At 45.0% G+C, this 19,834-nt stretch overlaps 1 protein-coding gene across 2 annotated transcripts in view; it reads left to right on the top strand.

Moving 5' to 3' along the window:
* The window catches only part of brun (trafficking protein particle complex subunit brun), a 461,018-nt gene that overhangs the window by 24,851 nt on the left and 416,333 nt on the right, over positions 1-19,834 (top strand). For both annotated transcript variants that reach the window (XM_075865888.1, XM_037419219.2), the window contains exons 3-5: positions 3,921-3,987; positions 16,330-16,514; positions 19,039-19,211. In XM_075865888.1, coding sequence (XP_075722003.1) covers positions 3,921-3,987; positions 16,330-16,514; positions 19,039-19,211 — 425 coding nt within the window. The remainder of the gene's footprint in view (positions 1-3,920; positions 3,988-16,329; positions 16,515-19,038; positions 19,212-19,834) is intronic.

Raw genomic sequence — 19,834 nt, 5'->3', positions numbered from 1 at the left:
GCGTGGCTGTTCACCTTTTCCTATCACCCCTTCCTATCTCAACTTTTCATATCTCACTATCCTAGTCACCTTTTCCTATCTCTCTCTCCCATGATCTTTCTCTTTCTCTCTCACTTTCAATCTGTCCTGTCTCCTACTCTTTTCACTTACTTGTTGTCCTCTTGGCAGTGAGGGCTAACCTTGTGTGGTTACTCACCCTGGGGTAGGTTGGCTGGAATGGGGAGGTGTAAAAAGTGAGCCGTGTTTTCCTTGCCCAGAGGGGCCACCTTGGGCGATATCTCCGTTAGGCCAAAATATGGCATTGCTGTTTGAGACGCTGCCAGCTAACATGGGAGAGAGGGTAGTGTAGGCCACTGCGACGGGCGCTTGTCAGCTTGTTCGGCGTTCCACATGCTTTTGTAAGCACTTTGAGCTAGTGTGGATTAATAGGAAACGAAAACGAGAAAACTCGGGGACTGTGCTTCATGTCTGGTGCTTCGGTTTGGGATACAGAACATGCACGGCAAAGGTGTCACTTATCTGTGCGCTGGCATTATGACAGATTTACAGTTTGGAAGCTTGCTATCCCCCAGGAGGGTAGAGCTACAGATTTATTTTATTGTGGGGCCAAAAAAAAAAGTGTATGGGAATACCTCGGCTCGTACCACAAGTATAACGGGGATAGAGCTATACAAGAAAATTCAGCCATCTAAGAAAAAAAAAAAAACATTTGGCTCAAGGTAAATGTTGAGAAGCTGAGCAAGTGCTGCAAAAGTGTTTACGCCCATGTATGACAAACTCCAGCAGCTTAATTACTAAATGCTTTGATTGTAGAGCTCTTAAAGACCTGAACTATTGCTTAGTAAGTGCATTCGTTTGAATGTTCTATATTATTTTTTTATTTTACAACATTATATTTTTATCGAGTATTCAGAGCAACGCAGTGAGGCTCACCTTATGTTTGCAGGTACAAATAACAAAAATGCACCCATCGTGCCCATATAAAGCATTGCAGAACAGCTGAAAAGTTAGATGACGACAAAAGTGGATATTCAAGGGCCACTGTATACTATACATCTTTCTTTAAGCAGCTATTTCAAAGCAGGCTGACGCATGTTTTTCACACATTTCACCTTTATTCAAAGATAGTTCGCAGTTTGTTGTAGCTCTATAAGCGACATGTTGCAGATATTGTCTGTGTCGAACATGTAAGCAATTCGCAAAATCTGTGGTTAAATTTGTTTACATCGTGATTGAGTGATAATTTTCTTTTGATGGGAATTTAATCCTGGAAATAGCGAAAAAAACATCCACCAGTGTACTTTATCACAGTATGGCGCTAATTAAATTTGCTCCAAGCCATTGTTACTATCTCTCTTTCTATACAAATTTAAGAACATGCTGGCTCTGTGATGGCGTGACCTCAAACGTAATTCAAGTTCAGCATTCATTAGAGGGCAAGGAACAAATAGACCGGGCTACTATCACTATTAAGCCACAATGAATAGTAAGAGAGAATGCCATTTATCAAAGGTTATCGTGCGAAAATGCTAGAATGCTGTAAAGCTTTCGAAATCATAAAATGTCCCGCATGGAGAAGCTTTCTTTTTTGCTCTGTTATTGGGTTGATAAATATTAGGAAGATGAAGGTCATTCTGTTTTAACCAAACATATAAAGTGTAGGTTATTCATAACATATTCATAGAAGAATATAGTTGCATTATGAATGGTTGAGTTATTGATTTTTCGGGCAAGTAGCACTAGCCTGGGATGATAGTGAACCAGAATATGATCTAGCGGCGCGACCGGCAAGTCGTGGCTGCTGTCTCGGCAGTCCAAAATGACACGAATGGCTGCTAGAATTTCTCACAGTGCCACTGCGCCTTTTCATGTCATGTGTGCGAGGCGAGTGCGCGCTGGCAGCATCTTCTCTGGATAGCGCGGGCAGCGCGTAAGTCAAGGCGTGTGCGTGAATTTGTGTGTAAGTTTGGTGCGTTGAGCCACCGCTACCTGAAGAAAACTTTGTGAAGGCCTGGAAGATCTACCCCATTTGTCAACGGCCTGATGACACTGGTTGTGTTGTGCGCTGTGGTGGCATATAATGCAACCGACGCCGGCATTCGGCGGCACGTTCACACCAGCGTTGCAGTCCCCGCAGCATTACTGTGCTTCGACGAGAAACGACAAATGTTGCATCGTTTTCTGTGTGCCGTTGGGCTCTTCGGAGTTGTGATGTGTGCTGCTTGTGGTTGTGCTCGTGTTCGTTGGTGAGTGACCAGACTTTGAGCAGCTGCGGTACCAAGAAAGTGTTGTGTTCACATTTCTCTGGAAAAATAGTGAATCTGGGCCGCGAGTATATGTATTTGTATTTCTGACTGACCAAGTGCACAGAAGGCATAGATATGGGCTATCCTAAGGGATGGTGTCAGCCCAACAAAACATGAAAAAGTAAATATGCTGCTTGTCTTTTGTTTTTGTGTATTGTGTCACATCTAGTACCTTGTTATTTCGTGTCACTTTCATCCTATGTGCGCATTTCGAAAGCACAGGCACCCTACAGAGATGTTGTGACACTTGGCCACACATTGCGCAATATGTAAGCTTAATTTTAATCGAACATAGCAGTTGACGTAATGCAGCTTTGAAAGAAGATGTCAAATCGTGGAAGCATATTTCATGTGAAATTCTCATTATCACGTAAGCTCTCCTTCTATTACCCTCAATTATCCTGCCTTCAACTTGATCAACAGCCGCTAGATTAGCTGGGACTACACATACTGAACACGAAGTCTGGAAATTGACTTGCTTTCATAAATATCACATTGTGCCAGTCATTTGCCATTATCAGCGTTTCATGTACATTTCTGACGCAGTTTCGTAAAAGTAAATGGTTGAAAGCTTGCACTTCTTCTGTCCGGTCCGCATTTTTGTTTGTCTGTGCATTTTATGCAGTGCAAAAACATTGGGATATGAACACATTGTTCTCACGAATTCCATCTGGCCATGCATTATGAATCAAACAGTGCACATAAATCGCAAGGACACTGAATGGGAAGAGCTGTGAGCCATTATGAGCTTTTGCCTTTACATTAAACTTAGTTAAACACCTGTTAAATACGAGTGAACAGATAAGCAAACACAACCACCTTGCAATGCAAATTAAAATATCTTTCACCTATTCTATTTGTGTCATGCTTCTTTATTTCTTTTTATCTCTCCTCTGTTTCCTCACCCTCACTTCTCTTTCCCTCTCATCTTCTCACTTTCCCATGCTATGCTTGAAAGAAGGAAATTTCGAGGGCTCATTTCTTTGTTTGGAACACTCCTTTTGAAAAGAAGCACATAATGAAGCCTAGCTGCATAGCACATACCCGCTTTCTCACTTCCTTCTTTCCCATTCTCTTCTTGTACTATGCTATGCATGGCTGTGCTGCACCAGGAGCTGCTTGGTGTGAACTCGCTTTCTGCTGGGCACGTCTGCCAGGTTTTCTGAAATGATGGGCAGCACAATGTCAAGCTTAAAAAGCTTTGTGCTAAAAATAATTAAGCTAAGTGGCTAATTTTGGTATCTCTGACGCACGCTAAGCAACTCGACAAACGAATTCGCACTGCTGGAAACAAGCCACGAAATGTGTGGAAAATGGTGCGCAGTTGTAAACGATTGTTGTGTGGGCCTGCCTTTATTGTGCTCAGTGTCCGATGGCATGTGTGTTCATGTGAAAGCATGCACGGTTTATGTATACCACATTTTATATTCAAATTCATTGTTTTCACAACCTGCTTATTATTGTGATCTGACAATTTTGGATTAATTCTTAGGGTAAAGATATAAATTTAAAGAGTGACACCTATAAAGAACTACACATTGTCAAGCCTGGGAATGTGTGATTCATTATGTGCATTGATTTGTGGCCGCATAATCAAAGAATGAATGTGTGCAGGCAGGAAGAAGATACCGGGGAGCAAACAGCCCCATTCAGCAGCAAGCTCCGCAGCACCCAGTGCTTGGTGAGGCTGAAGGGTCTTTATTTATTGGTTTGGTTAAAATCACTATACAGATGGAGCTTCTTACTATTACCATGAAAAAAAAAAAACTGGTGCTGCAGTGCTGTTTTACATGTCTCAATGCTGGGTTGGATTAGATATGGGTGAGCTAGTTGGTCTAGGTGTGGCCTAGAATGGTCTAGGTGCCCAGGCTTTTCGTGAGCCTGGACACCTAGACAACGCCTCTGGCTGGAAGCATTCCTTGCATCAATCTTGTATTGAAAGAGTCTGTAATCGGCTATTTTCTTAGCATTACGCAGAAAAAAATTTTATTTAACTTTGAGAACTAATTTTTTGCTGTGCAATTTTATAAAATGTAAAAACAATCATGTGACAGCTAAACTTGGAAGACAGATGGCAAAGTCAGCATTTGTGTATTGTCAGTTTGTTGTGTTTCTTCTCGTTATGGGTGAAAAAACGTTTTTGTAAAATATTGCACTTGTAAATGAAATTGGCTTTTTTCTTTATTTGAGAGGCTTTGTTTGTATTTTTCATGCCTTGCTCAATGCAAAGCAACTCAAGCCAAGTATGTTTCTAAACTGGTATTCGGAATGTTGTGCTATCTTACCTTAAAAAGATCAATAGTCTCTACAATAGTAACTCAACTGTGGAAATTAGCAAAAGTTCTGCATGTGTTTAATTTTGGAAACAAGCAGCTACCAAATTATAAGCCAATATCTTTGCTTTCTTCCAGCTCCAAACTTTTGGAGCATATCAACAACAAACACATTTTCGAATACCTAAACCCACGCAATATACTTTGCCAATCACAGCATGGCTTTCGTGCTGGCTGTTCTACTGTTACACAGCTGCTTGAATATATGCACGACATTTCATCTTCCTTTGATCGCTGTAGACAGATTGATGCCATATTTATTGACTATTTTAAGGTCTTTAACATAGATTTCTGTGCCAAAGTTCTAGCTTCTTCACAACTTTTTGATGACAAACGTCTGGTTAATTGGATGGCAGATTACTTGCAGTTGCACTCAAAAGTTTTCAAGTTTCACCACGCGAAGTAATCTTACATTCAGATCGCATCAGGGGTGCTTCAAGGATTGGTGTTTGGGCGGCTTTTGTTTATCATTTATTAAAATGACGTAGCAGCGATTATTGGTAACACTCAAATTAAATGTAGAATGTGTGCGAATGACTGTGTCCTCTGTAAAACAATCTCTAATACTCTTTATCAGGATGCGCTAAATATTTTTTTCATCAATTTGTAGCATGCCAAATGTCTAATAACTAAAAAAATACCGTATTCACGACCTTTTCAAAGAAGAAACATCCTACATATACTAATGACAGTGCAAGTGTAGTATGTGTCGTGAATTTAAAGACATTGGTATAACTCTCACAGCAAACTTATAATGGCACAGCACGTCGAAACAATCTGCAATGAGCTCTTCGAAAATTTTGGTATCTCTGACGCACGCTAAGCAACTCGACAAACGAATTCGCACTGACAGCTCTGTGTAGCACTGGCTAGACTCGAATATGCATACTCAGCTGCTCACCCGCAGGTCCCGGGATCGAATCCCGGCTGCGGTGGCTGCATTTCCGATGGAGGCGGAAATGTTGTAGGCCCATGTGCTCAGATTTGGGCGCATGTTCAAGAACCCCAGGTGGTTGAAATTTCCGGAGCCCTCTACTACGGCGTCTCTCATAATCATATGGTGCTTTTGGGACGTTAAACCCCACTTAAAAAAAAAATCAGACTCGAATATGCATTGGCTGTTTGATCAAGTCACCACAGACATGACATAGCTATGTTAGAGTTCGTGAAAAAAGAAAGCAATAAGGCTTATATTTTTATATTTTGTGGCTACTATTAGCGTTTCTCGCCTACTTACCATGTGCATGTTTTATCGCTGCAGCCCCTCTTAAACATTGGCACACTTGCAATCGTGTCATCCTTCTGCATGAGATAGTTCACACCGGTTCGAGCGCTCTAGCACCCATATTCTTCTTTGCATCTTCTGCACACCGTATTCAGCCATCTGAACCCCTGAATATTGTGCCCGTTAGATACATTCGGAATTGCTTTTTGCATTGCAGAAGGTGGACTTGGGAAATGAGCTTGATCAGTCTCTGCACAGGCTCAGTGCTGAGCAATTCGAAAAAGAATTGCGTAAACATGCATTTTGTTAAATTGTATATTTTCAAGGTGCTGAACATCTGTATTGGCATATTGGCACCTGTTGTCCCAAAAACAGAGACAGAAGTATTTGTAAATAAATAAAATTGAAACATGTTACTACCAAGTTAACTGCTTCGTCCATTTGGGGAAACAGATTTTTTAATTTATTCTAGGGACAAATTTCTATCCCAGCCAACTCTTGGTATCTACTCCCTCCATCCACCTGCCCCCCGCCCCTCTCCTTGTGCGCCGCCGCCAATCCGATGAACCCGGCGCTGTTGACGTGCTGCCACCTAAGTTGGAAACACTGACCTGCCGCCGCCGGTGATTTTTGTACCAGCACACAAGTTTAATTAAAAGCTGTGTATTGTACACCGTCAATGAAGATGACATCTTTAATCTTAGCTGCTGCACTAAAAAGGTTTCTGGCCCTCATTTTGCCTCTGCTGTAGTTCTATTGTGGATGAACAATGTTAGGTATGTAGGATACCAAATACACTTCCCCAACTTTTGATGGTCTGGTGATGCTAGAACATATGCCAGTCATCATCATCTTCATCATCTGACTGACTATGCCCACTGCAGGACAAGGGCCTCCCATGATCCACCATCCAACATGGTCCTGTGCTTGCTGCTGCCACTTTATACCCACAAACTTCCTAATCTCATCTGCCGACGTAGCTTTCTCTCTCCCCCAAACTTGTTTGCCTTCTCTGGGAATCCAGTCAGTTCCCCTAATGACCAGCAGTTGTCCTGCCTACGCGCTACGTACCCGGCCCATGTCCATTTCTTCTTCTCGATTTCAACTATGGCTTTAATTCCAGTTTGTTCCCTGATCCACTCAGTTCTCTTCTTGTTTCTTAAGGTTACACCTATCATTTTTCTTTCCAACGCTCGCTGGGTCATCTTCAATTTAAGCTGAACCCTTTTTGTAAGCCTCCACGCTTCTGTTTCGTAGGTAAGTACCTGAAAAATGCAGCTGGTATATACTATGGAAGCGGCATCCGCGAGCCTGCTGATTACAGAAAGAAGAGGACAATGACCATTGCGAATGTGCTTGCAGCATGCGGCATCCACCGGCAGCGGGCAGTTGTGCCCCGGGTTCCGATCACTAAACATGATTTCTGTCGGTCTCCGCCTTTTCCTTGAGGGGTCCTCTGGCTAGCTCCAGCCTCGAAATGTCTGCATTTGGTGCCCAACAGGAAGAGACCCTCCCCTAGGCCACGGATATCAAGGCAGACTGCAACCATGGCCCTGACGATGCCGCTGACTGTGACCACCTTTTCCTGCTACGACGCGAGGGAATCGGTCATCGATTTGATTGACGACCTTTGCGTGTACTCGACCGTCAGTGGCTTCTCAGAGACCGATGTGCTCCGGCGGGTCCTCCCAGTTGCCCTGCGTGGTGCCGCAGAACGATGGCAGCATCTTCAACCTTCCTTCCAGTCCTGGAACCAGTTCATCGCGGCATTTAAGGAAAAGTTCTTGCCGGTCACCTACAACTATTGTATCCAGTGTGAGCTCGACGCCCGAACGAAACATCCAGAGGAGGGTCTGCGCGATTATGTTTGGGCCATGCAGGCCCAAACATAATCATGCAGGCCCAGTCTTTCATCAAGCACACCCCACTTATTCTGAGACCGTTAAGGTTTCGCATGTTATGCGGTGATGCCACTCCCATTCTCAGCTATACCTGTTGGCCGCTCCTTTCTGTTCCTCGAGAAGCTTGCTCGCCTTGTTTAGCGAATTGCCGAGCTTTCTACACAGGCTGTATCTATCGTCGCAGAGGGAGGAAATTAGCTCAGCAGAGGCGCATTAGAGGCCCACTGGTGTGGCCAGGATGCATGGGATGTCGCCGGCATGGATGTGGACGCTGAGTGTGGAGATGGCGTGCGATGAGACGGCGTTGCGGTCCAAGAAGCTGCCATTGGTGAATGGGGACGTTGACAATAGGGAGAAAAGGAAGCAGACAAGGAATAAGAGGAAGAAACAGAGAGTAACGGAACACGGGAACATTATAATAATGGCAGATGAATCGTAGTCTGGCACCTAGGTGGTCAACGCTCGTGACATTGAGAGGGACAAGGCTGCCCTTGAAGCTGAAGTAGATTGTCTGAAGCAGGATACACTGTGGCATACAACCCACATCAACCAGTTGGAACGCGAGTTGGGAAGCTTGGCTGATGCACGTGATGGTCTTCAGCATGAACACAACGTCTGCAAGTCGAAGGCAACCACCATGATTGACGAGAGGGATTACCACATTTCTAAGCTGGAGGCCAAGGTTTGTACACTGGAGAAAAAGTTGGCTGAAGCGCAGTCGCAAGAGCACAGTCGCTTGTACAGGCTGCTTGAGGATTCCAGAAGCATCTCAAGGATCAGCAGCAGCAGTGGACCAAGTTCAGAGGGCAGTTGCTAGAGAGGGACACTGAACTAGCAAACATGAGGTGCAACCGTTGAGAAGAGTTGCAGCGACAGCGTGCACTCCCAAGGCTCACAGCTAGATGAGCTACGAATGCATGCCATGACGTCCGTGCGCAGCTAGCCCAGGCTCAGCAGGACCACGACCGAGAGGCCAGTCAAGCGAACGTACAAACTTTGCAACTTAGCAAGAAGGAAGCAAAGGGCAAAGAGAACCAGGAGCTGATCCAACGGCTCGAGGCTGTCCAGAAGACTTAGTCGGCGAAGGTCTCCGAACTTGAGAGGCAGCTCAGTTTCTTTTGTGTCACTCTATGAGACAACCATAAAGCGCAGTCTGAAGAAAAATGAGGCTGACCTAGAGACCATGCATGACGAGTTTGCAAAGCTGAAGCAGGAGATGGCCTCTGCAGATATGGAGAACAAGCGGACAAACAATAATCCAGAATGGGAGAAGAGGTGATGCAGCTGCAGAAATCTATGGAGAGGGCTAGAGAAAAGGTGGAGCTGTTGGGGGAAGCTGCAAGCAACGCGAGCAACTGCATCAGCGTGTCTAGCCTAGTGTGCAACGTGGCTGTCCTCGAGGAACAAAGCTGCTTCGAGGGAGAATGCAAAAGGCGATCGGGAATCCACATTAGCGATGACAAAGAAGTGAGCACCGGAGGCGTATCCAGTCTGACCTTTGGCTGGGATGTCCCGACCCCATGGCTGCCAAGGCCACAGGGATTCAGTGACTCCTTCCTGGAGGAGTGGCCGCCGCCCACGCGTGCAAGGTCCGGTCTGCTTCAAGAGCACCGGCATTCTGTAATTCGCTCGCTGATGACTGTGGTCGTCAACCTGAGTGATTCCGATGCGCCTCCATTTTTGGGGAGTGGTAAATTTGCTTTCGCTGCACGACTGAAGAATTACTGCATCCTGTGACCTTTCACATGCCACGAGGAGCTGGCATTGACTGTCTGGACATGTGGCAGCACATGCCACGTGCGATCCTCTGTTGCCAAGTCTAGCCAGGACATTTGCGTGGGCTACCTATGATGCGTTGCCTGCGTCCTTCTTCTCCACTTTTTCCAAGGGGGAGGGGTAGGTATGGGAACAGCGACTGTGAGCCTGCCAATTATATAAAGAAGAGGACAATGACGATCGCGAGTGCGCTCGTGGCCAGCGGCAGCGGGCAGTTGCGGCCAGGGTTCCAATTGGTAAACATGGTTTCTGTCAGTTTTCATCTCTTTTTTGTGGGGTTCTCGGGTTAGCCGCAGCCCTGAAATGCTTACAATACCTTCCTCTTGAGGAATGGGGGCCTTTTGAGGGAACGTATACCAGTATGTGCTTGTAACGCTCTGCTGGCTTTTATGGAAAGCAGTCTCACAGCTATGCCTGAGCTGATCCACTGGCATACGGTCCACGGGCCATGTTTGAGACCCCTGTCATAAGAGGCATAAGGTCTGAAAGATTGTTGCTCTTTCTGACCACAGTGCAACGTTGGCAGTGCACATGTGCACACGTTGGCAGTGCACATGTGCACATGTGCTGCGTGTGCGGCCTGTTGGTATGATGTTCAGTACAGCTAGCAAAGATATTGACAGTGAAGGGGGCTTTTCTATACTCTTGCAACATGAGGTAGAATGAGAAGAGTAAAGTGCAATTGCTAAGTACCATAACCTGCTTGTTTGTGTCCAGAGTTGACGGTCAGCTTTGCAAAGCCTTAGGCCTAATGAGTTGCACTACAGCGACAGACATTCAATGAGCACCCACAATAGGCAAGTAAGAGCTCCCTTGTCTGCACTTTATTTGAATGCCCGAACGGCCTGGAGGGCCCTTCGGGTATCCAAATACATAGAGGTGGGGGGGGGGGGGGTTAAGGAATGGAATACAATCGCATTTCAAAAATACAGCAATTGAAAATGAAAACTAGAAGTATTTTGCAAAAACAATAACATTTTACAAATAACTAGTTCTAGGTATATATATGTAAATCTAGGTATTTATATGTAGAAGTAGTACCAATTTTTATATTGTTAATTGTGTATGAGTTGGTCTGAGAATTTGCTGCCATACTAAACTTAAAGGGCTTTATTTTATCTGAATTAACTTGCATCTGCCATATCGAGCACTAATCTGTCAGTTTTTTGAGGGCGGACTGTAAATGAGTGATGTTGGGGGGAAATGTTATTTTCTTATATATTACGCAGTCATCTGCAAACAACCTCACTGATGCATTTGTGTCGGTTGCTATGCCGTTGATGTTGATCAAAAATAAAAGTGTACCGAGCACTGACCTCTGTGGTACCCCTGATATTATGTGTTCGCTGTTTGAGATATGGCTTTGAATTTTCACAAACTGTTTTCGGTTTGTTAGAAAATGTTCAATCTATTTTGTTGTTTTGTGGTCAAGCTGGAGAGTCTGTACTTTCGAAATCAAGCGGTTGCGAGGGATGCGATCGAATGCCTTTGAAAAGTCTATGAAAATACTGTCGACGTACAGTGATGAGTGCAGTGATTGATAAATATCTGTCACTAATTCAAAAAGTTTGGTTTGGCAAGAGGGGTTTTTGTGAAAGCCATGCTGTTTTTTTGAGAAGTAGGTTGTTGCTGCTTATATATGCCATGATATCTTTGTGTGTTATGTGTTCCAGTATCTTGCAGCTAATTGACATTAACGATATGGGCATGTAATTGCTTGGAAGGGAACTGTCCAAACAATAACTTATTTTGGGTGCTCGCTGAATGTGAAGAGATGTCACCTCTATGAGGCGGCTCTACTTTGTCTGCTTTATGCAGAAGCAGATGAAGCGATTGGCACCCACCATTTCCCGACGGTGTCTAATGTTCTAGAGTAGAGTCGCAATGCTTGACAGCTCAACATCTGTGGCCATCTGGCTACTTAAGCTTGCGCTCTGTGTGATGTGATTTAAAGATTTTGCGTTGTCACTACGCAATGGTTTAGCACATCCAGTAACTGAGCTGCAGGTAGACACTTAATAATCCTAAAGCCGACGGTGATACCAACTCCCAGGGTCAAATAAATGGAAGTTATTTAAAAATCTTGGGCCACCTATGAGGCTTCCGTATTCACTCTCTTTGGGATTGTGTAGAAACTACGTACCCTCTGCATTGCTCAACCAGGTTGCAGACCTATGGCTTTCTTACTACAAAAACTTGGGAAGCTTCTCGAAGGGCCTGTAAATAGCCCCAAAATAAAAAAAAATTCTTATGAAGAGAAATATGTGCACATTGCTAGGTGAACATGTTCCGCAAGAATTTTGAGAATGCGTACTATTATAACGAGGTTACAGGAGTTAAAACATCTGTTTGAGCTAAAGCCCCTGAAACTTCGAAAAGCAGCGACACTCTCCTCTTCCGCTCTCATTTCTCCTTGGTCTCCTCGCCTTCGCCCTCTCTTTTCGAACGTGGCACCACCTACCTTGCTCCTGCGTAGCAGACGCCCTTTCATGAAGAGAGCGCTTGCTTGTCAGAGAGCGTGCTGAAAGCATTTGCTCCAGCCGTGTAACTCATCCTAAAATTATCTAAATGAGGGTAATGTTGGCCTACAACAGCTCTCAGCAGGGCCGTATAGTGTATACAATATTGTAGGGATGCTGAAGCACACAGACGCGTCAAATAAATGTATATAATAAAAGTGAACGTGTGCCCACAACTGAAACGACTGTGGTCATAACACTATGAGTCAGTTGAGCACAAAACAGGCCGGTCAGCTGTCTTCTTCTTACACTCTGCGACAAGTGCGAGCACATGGCGCATACGAGCCGGGTCAGGCCAGGTTCCCTAGCCGCGATGATTTTTGCGCGGCACAACAATACCACATGTGTGGGTGTCCTGTGCACATGCTGACAAGTGCTTTATTTCAATGGGAGCAAGATGTCACGGCAACACAAGCAGAGAGCACTCACGATGAGCACTCACATTGTCAGTAGAAGCAACAGCTCGCGTTGACACTCGACCCGGGACAGCTATATCATGGACGGCCAATTTTAATGTTTGGTGGGGCGTCTAGGATTTTCACCTTGATAATGCACCAGAAGGCGTACATCATTTGTACCTCATACCTTTGAACAGCTGTTGTTGCTTCGTTGAGTGGTTAGACACATTAACCATATTCCGCAGGTGTGCCTCATGGTCGCACGTGAAATATGAACTATTATCGCTGAAAGAACGAGCTAGTGAATGAGTCAACTAGCGTGCCACCGTAAGCGATTCTCTCTTGAGAGCTTCAGCCATGGATATAATCCTTCACTGGAAACAGCCTATAAACCGTCACCCAAAACAGCACGCATGCGCGAGGTTCCTAAACGATCGGAACGCACACAATGACTGGATAGGCTAGCCACACTTTGCATAGCTGCCCTCGCATCGCAAGTCTTGCGACTGGTTCGTCAATGTAAGAGTCAGAGGAAGCAATTTGCTGTGAAGTATATGAGCTTGCAACGAGGAAGGGAGAGTACTAATCATAATATGAGTTATTGCACTCCTGTTTTGTTTATTGAAAACAGCAGCGTAGAATATCTTAAGTTTCACAACCACATTTTCGATCGTCCTTCCACGTGCATGCTAAGCACACAAACTGATATCGTGAATTTAAACCTGTCGGGGCATAATGCGAAGCAGAAAACGTAAGCATGTATTGTTGACAAAAAACTGACCCCGCAGGAGTATTAATTAAACCTGAGTGAGAGATGTCGACATACTACACAATCAACTGCGACATGTCTATTCAACTGTTTCTTGTGCAAAATGTCTTAGACAAAGGACAAAATAAACAGACAGGCGCAACTAACTCGAACCTACTCCTTGCTATGCGACATGTATACGGCGTTGGAATGGGCATCAAATTAAGGAAACCTCGACGCATAGTCATAAAGAGAAACTTGTAACTTACATCGCGAAGCTGAATATAAGATATCGGCCGGAACTTGGCACTTCTGACTCTCAGCAACCATGTCTTATGTCGCAACTCCTTGTGCTTAATGGGCGGTATTAAGAAGTGCTTTTGCCCGTCACTAGACTGGTTCTGTCATCAGAAGGCACAACAGCCACCGTTGGCAACCAACCACGACGTAATTCTTGGCTGAAAAGTATTCACAGCACATCGCGCACGGAAGGACAAGCGTATATCGGCAAAACAGATATGCTGTACTCCAGCACATCTGCACTTCCAGAGCATAGACGGCTGTCGAAAGGTATTGTAAACAAACAAAAGCTGGGAGCGGTTCCACGTGATGGCATCTGGCCAATACCGACGCGGCGCCAGCCGCAGAGAGGTCAGGGGAGGGAGAAAAGAGGGAAGGCACGCCTTTGACCACGTATGTCTCTACTTTGCGAGGCTCTAGGGCCTTTAGTTTGAGTTGATTTCGAATTTTCGTGTGACCTGACCTCTTCTCTTTGCCAGAGAAAGGGTGAAGAAGTAGCCCGTCGTTGCGACTACGCCCACTTCGGAAATGTGACACGATATCAGTGATACATTATTGGCAAGCAGCCAACGACTGAGCAAAGCTTTTCTCACATAAGCTTATGCCATAGCGGCGCGAGCAGAAAGCGCAATTTAAGGAGCATCCTTTCCCTAGCAGTAAAGTAGTGAGATGTCTCCTTATGTCTGACGCTTTTGTTCTGGCAATACCACTTCTCCCTATAGTCTCGAGCTTTACATAACAGCGAAGGGCAGCACAAGAAAATGAAAATGCTGACTGCGTATCGCGATTTTATCTTGTGAGCGCTTGCAGCGGATGGATTTGGGAGAGAGACTCGAGTCAGCGGTAACACGGCAAAGCCATTTTAATAATAAACAAAACGGCAAACAATCTGACACTCAGAATTCACTACCAAAAAGAGACATGCGCTGAATAATTGGCCATACAAGAAAACCATAGCCAACACTGATCCAAGTCAAGTTCAGTGCTAAGCCCTAATCTCTCCCTAGCCAAGATGGCACCTCTGTGGCTGCTCTCATGCGCTCCCGCAATAGTCAAACATTCTTGGCACTGATCCAAGTCAAGTTCAATCCTAAGCCCTTATCTCTCTCTAGCCAAGATGTCTCTGTGGCTACTCTCATGCACTCCTGCAATAATAGAACATTCTTACTGTTCTGACGCCACTACTGGAGCTACAACGAATTAGTACCGCCTCGCCATCATCGTCATTGACGCACACTTGCTTGACGATCCACTCATCTTCGCTGCCGGTGTTCCTGTCTTATTCCTCATCTTCGGCCCACTTGGTCAAACCCAACTCGTCCATGGCCTCATTGATGGTGCTCCCCAATGACTGTCGTGAGCCGCTACCGTTCCGGCGTGTAGTGAGAAAACTGCAAGTCTACCAGGAACTGCTGTGCAAGGTTGCGACAAGTCTGGGCAGCCTCACTCAGGAGGACCTCCGAGGTTGCTGGCTACTTCCCGAACCTCTCACGCCGACATCCTTCAGAACTGGGCGGCTATGCTGCTCCCGTCGCTGTAACGATGCTGGTTTCCCATGCCCTTGCAGCTCAGAGCCCCCAGCACAGTGACAGGTCATCCTTCGAGATTTTTCATTACGGCTCGGGTTGCGTGCCACGAGCTTTTTTCCGACCAGCCTCGTACATGAACATTGCGCGTCTCCCTACCATCGGGGTCTCGCGCACGTGCGCTGCATTGCAGTGCCTGGCATGTGCCTAGTGCCCTCTTACTCGTGACACTGCGCAGCCTAAACTACATTACTGCTGGGTTCAGGCGGTATTTGGTAGGGCAAAGCATCAGAGTTCACTGGTATATCAAGTAGCTCGTGGTCAAGGGGGATTGGACGAGAGGGATTGGTCAAAAGAAATGTGGCACAGGAATTGTTTTTTGAAAGGGGGGTCTGCGTGACATGCAGCGCGCTGTAGTAGTATTCAGAAAATGTGTTCGCCTTGGTCTGCTGTACTAATTGGCAGGCATGTTCAAAGGATGTAAAAAAAAAAGTCAGAGCCTGTTTATTTGCCCTTTAAAGAAAAAAGCAACTTGCAAACAAAAAGAAACTCTTAGCGTGCGAACAACCTCAAACATGTTACAGCAACTGATCTCTTTTCTCTCAGTAAGGCACGCTGTCTACACTAGTATTCAATATCACCCCTTTAATGTTGTGAAAACAAAGGTTGCCCCGAACAGATAAGGCTTGTGCTCAATATTTTAAGAGTGTCACTTATGAAACAAATGGACAAAGCGTGCTGTGTAGTGCAATGAACACATAGACATTCAATATTGTTTTTTGCAAGGACAAGCCCATCACCCGCGTCTCACAAATAACTTAATTAAACTTGACTAATAACCTCATAGAATGCCAAAGTCATACATTCCCATAAATAGGCACACACACCTAAGGCATTGGAATGCGGTAGTGTCGACATTTGACTCATTGTGGGAGGCGGTGGGAATGGGCCCTAAAATCATTCCCATGAAAGATGACCATCCACTAGCATTTCCGAGCCCTGAAGAGCTCTGTTCCTCATGACCCTGCAGTGGTGCTTGCTCTGGCTTGGTAGCGGCTGAGCCAACCATGTGTGCAGGGAACGTGGGTGCCCTGAGGCAAAAGTAAATTTACAGGGGGGTGCAAGCACCCACACAAAGCAAGCTGCTTCAAACACCTCAGACAAGGCATCAGTTTTGTACTTGATTTTATTGCGCAAGAAGTTCTTGCATTTGTTTAATTTGAAGGAAGGTGCTAGTTAGATGCAGGTATACATATATGCTAAACTTGCATGGCACCCTGATTTGTCATGGGTACAGCTTTATCCAGAGCTTGATGGTGACAAGTTGGAGCAAGATATCCAAGAGTTTGCGGCATCACTGGCATGGGTGCTGGAGTCACGCCGACTGGAGCGATTGTTTGACCGGAACAGCACATCAGCCACAGCACTGCCCCTGCTGAAGGCACCATTTGAAGACTTTGTTGGACTTGACACTGAGTCCAGGTAAGTGATCTGCCATTCATATTTAAATTGAAATACTTGTCATACTTGAGTCAAGATGACACACCTAGGTTTTGTTGCCAAAATTCTAACTTTTCTTTTACTCCGCGTAATGATCGAGCCCAAAAGTTGCTGTCAGGGTGGTTGCAGTGCTGAGACATTTACCCGTTTTACAGGCTAGTTACCATACTGCATATTTTGATCTTGCTTTCGGATGGAGTTACACATTTGCCATTGACCATTGCCTTACCAAGCCTATCGGCTGGAAATAATACAAAATTACTAATTTTTATTTGCCCATTTGATTAAATATAACTATGTTCAAAGAATTGAAAGATAAATGAAAGGCGCTTTAGTTTTCGGATGCTCTGAAAAAGGTATTCTTTTGAAAATATCCAAAACATTGGCTTCTCTGCACTGCACCAGGAAAAGTGTCGGAGCTTCTTTAGTACTCGGTGCACAAAAAGCCTTGTCAATTTTTTTTTAAAAGCTAAGCAAAGTGGCAAGCGAAGCCATGTGAAGACATCTGGGGTGTCTCGGAAATGTTTTGTTTATTTCTATCAGCGTCCACTGTGAATATGGTGAAATGCTTTTGTCATCCTAATTTTATGTTTTCGAGATAATATTGTCAGACCAGTATCCAACGGAAAACCTACTTCGTCCTCCTCTTTCATGCAGCCGTGTTTAACGGCTGTTTTGCATCAATATGCTGCTCTGTGTCATCCCTGCTCGACATGAACATAAATTATTCTTCACTCTCTGAGTCGACCAAACTTGGGTGAACAGCCAGCATCGATTCCTTTTTCCTTTTTGTAAGCGGAGTTGTTGCCAGTACACAGACACAGACATGAGAGGATGCTATTTTTGACTCTGGTTGCAAATATGGATTCTTTGAGCATCTTTTAAAATATTCTATGAAGCCATCTTTCAAAGCGAAGACAATTTGGCAAAATGAATTAGGGTAGCTTGATCTCAGCAATGCGAGATGCTCCTATCAGTGGGGAAGAGCTCGGAAAGTCTTCTGTGTGAGCTGTACTAACCGTGTGAACAAGCTCAGCTCATCTTCGGTTATAAAAGTGCTAAACTCTATTTTCAAGTAATCATTGAATGAACTCTGTACTGGAGCTTTATTTTCTCGCAAATCAATGGCCGCAGTAATTTCTCGAACCTGTCAGGAGCGAAGATTTGTTGTACGCTTCGAAGTATTTTTCTAGTTTTAACGAGCACACAGGAAGCTGCACAGAGTGGGATGGCACATTGGCACATGAAAAGAAACCATCAGCGCGTGGGACGAAACACGATTACTTCTCCCATTCTGATGTGAAGTACGTGAGCAGGAGTAGGAAGTGCATCACAAGCATGTGGTGGCACTCCTTCGCAAAAAATGCATCTGATCCAAATGCTGCTCTTCGTTTATGTCAGAAAAGCCAAAAAACACTTGGACCTTTTTTGTTTTTTTTTTTCGCTTTTGAAGGTTTTTTTAAAATATGCTGTGACACCTATTTGCTTCCTTTCTGATGTGAGAACGTCAAGTTTCTTTATTGAACTTTCTTGCTTATCGTGCCTTTTTACAAGTTGGCATGTTTTCTACGTGGCGGCAACTGCACAGTTGGTTGGAGTAAATTTTTTTGTTTCTTATGTTTTATTTAATAAACTTTTCAGTTGTGCGTAAGTGCTCATACTCTCTCTCTCTCTTTAGGGGCGAAGCTTCTATAGCCGTGTGTCTAGCTAGCTGTCAATTCCTTGTATATCTCTCGTGGTACGTGACCGCCTAGTTGTATGATGCACATTCTATTGTGTTAGGAGCGGGCTGACGGATGGATACTTTGCCCTACTCATCATCATTCACTCCGTGGATATGCTGTATTTTTTTGCCCCCTCTTTTTTGTGCTACTTTAACCACAATTATTCTTGGGTGCAGCGAGAAGCTAGACAAAGGGATTACTACAAGCGATGCATATCCACAATGTTCCAGTAGTCTTATAATGAGCTTCTTTGGTTTAGCAAGTCCTGGACCAGTCACCGGCGCCCCACGGATGCCTCTGCTCTTAGGTAGCTATGTCACATGCTGCCATTATGACCTGATCACGGCCTTGGGCCATCTGTGCATGCCGCACTAGTGTCCAAGGAGATAGCTGCAGATACCAATTGTAATAAACTTGCCAGCTACAAGCAACACTGGTGTGTTTGTCTGCCACCTTGCCTTTGTACTTCCCTCATGATTACTTGCAAAGGCATCAGCACAATAGCGCAGAAGTCACCATTGTCAATTGACCGATATTAACAGTTCTCGAAAAAAAAAAAGAAATAAAAGCTTTCATGGCACATTGTGGGGTTGGCAAGAATAGCGGGGCAGTGAAATTTTGTGGAACAATAATTTATTTTGGTACACAGGCTACGCACTAGCCAGTAGGCATAGGATGAGCCACTATGGCTTAGGCGGTCAGCAAGTGCATTAGGCCCCGCGAGACTTGGTCAGGGATTAGTGGAAGATGTGTTTTAAACGTTAGCCACCGATGTGATGCAGGCAGTTTCGTCGCCGGTGTGGGGGCCGCCAGCGCAAGCACTTGGGTGACCTGAGCCTGCAGCTGGGTCTAGCCCGGGAGGCACATGCCCTCTACACCGAGGCCCAGGAGCTGTTGCGAGGGGTGCCCGACTGGCTCTGGCTGGCCGCCACGCTCGAAGGGACTGTGGCCGCAGGTCTCCTTCTTTTTCTTTTTTCACACCAGGTGTTGAATAATTAGCAAAATAGCATCTGACTTTGTTAAGGGCACACTGAGGTAAAACAAAGTATCAGTTTAGATAGACAAATTATTCTTTGAGATCTTGATGATTGCCCCGCCGCGGTGGTCTAGCGGCTAAGGTACTCGGCTGCTGACCCGCAGGTCGCGGGTTCGAATCCCGGCTGCGGCGGCTCCATTTCCGATGGAGGCGGAAATGAAGGAGGCCCTTGTGCTCAGATTTGGGTGCACGTTAAAGAACCCCAGGTGGTCTAAATTTTCGGAGCCCTCCACTACGGCGTTTCTCATAATCATAAGGTGGTTTTGGGACGTTAAACCCCACATATCAATCAATTGAGATCTTGATCGTCATTGATGTCTACATCATTAGATTAAGGAAAGTGCAAATTTTAAGGGTCTGTTTTTTTGTGTTAGACACAATAATAATGAGAACTAACAGACAGTAATGCTTAGGAAAATATAGGGAGATGTTATTAGAAGTAATTGCAGTGTAAATGCAAAGAAAGAAGATGAACGAAAAGGTAACATGCCACCTGCAAGATGCGGACCTGCGACATTTAAATTCAAAAGTTGCAAGTTGGA

Source organism: Rhipicephalus microplus, chromosome 6 (assembly GCF_043290135.1).
Source record: "Rhipicephalus microplus isolate Deutch F79 chromosome 6, USDA_Rmic, whole genome shotgun sequence".
In the NCBI taxonomy this organism is placed as follows: domain Eukaryota; kingdom Metazoa; phylum Arthropoda; class Arachnida; order Ixodida; family Ixodidae; genus Rhipicephalus; species Rhipicephalus microplus.
Note: the sequence above shows the minus strand (reverse complement) of the source record. Positions and strands in the feature narration are given on the sequence as shown.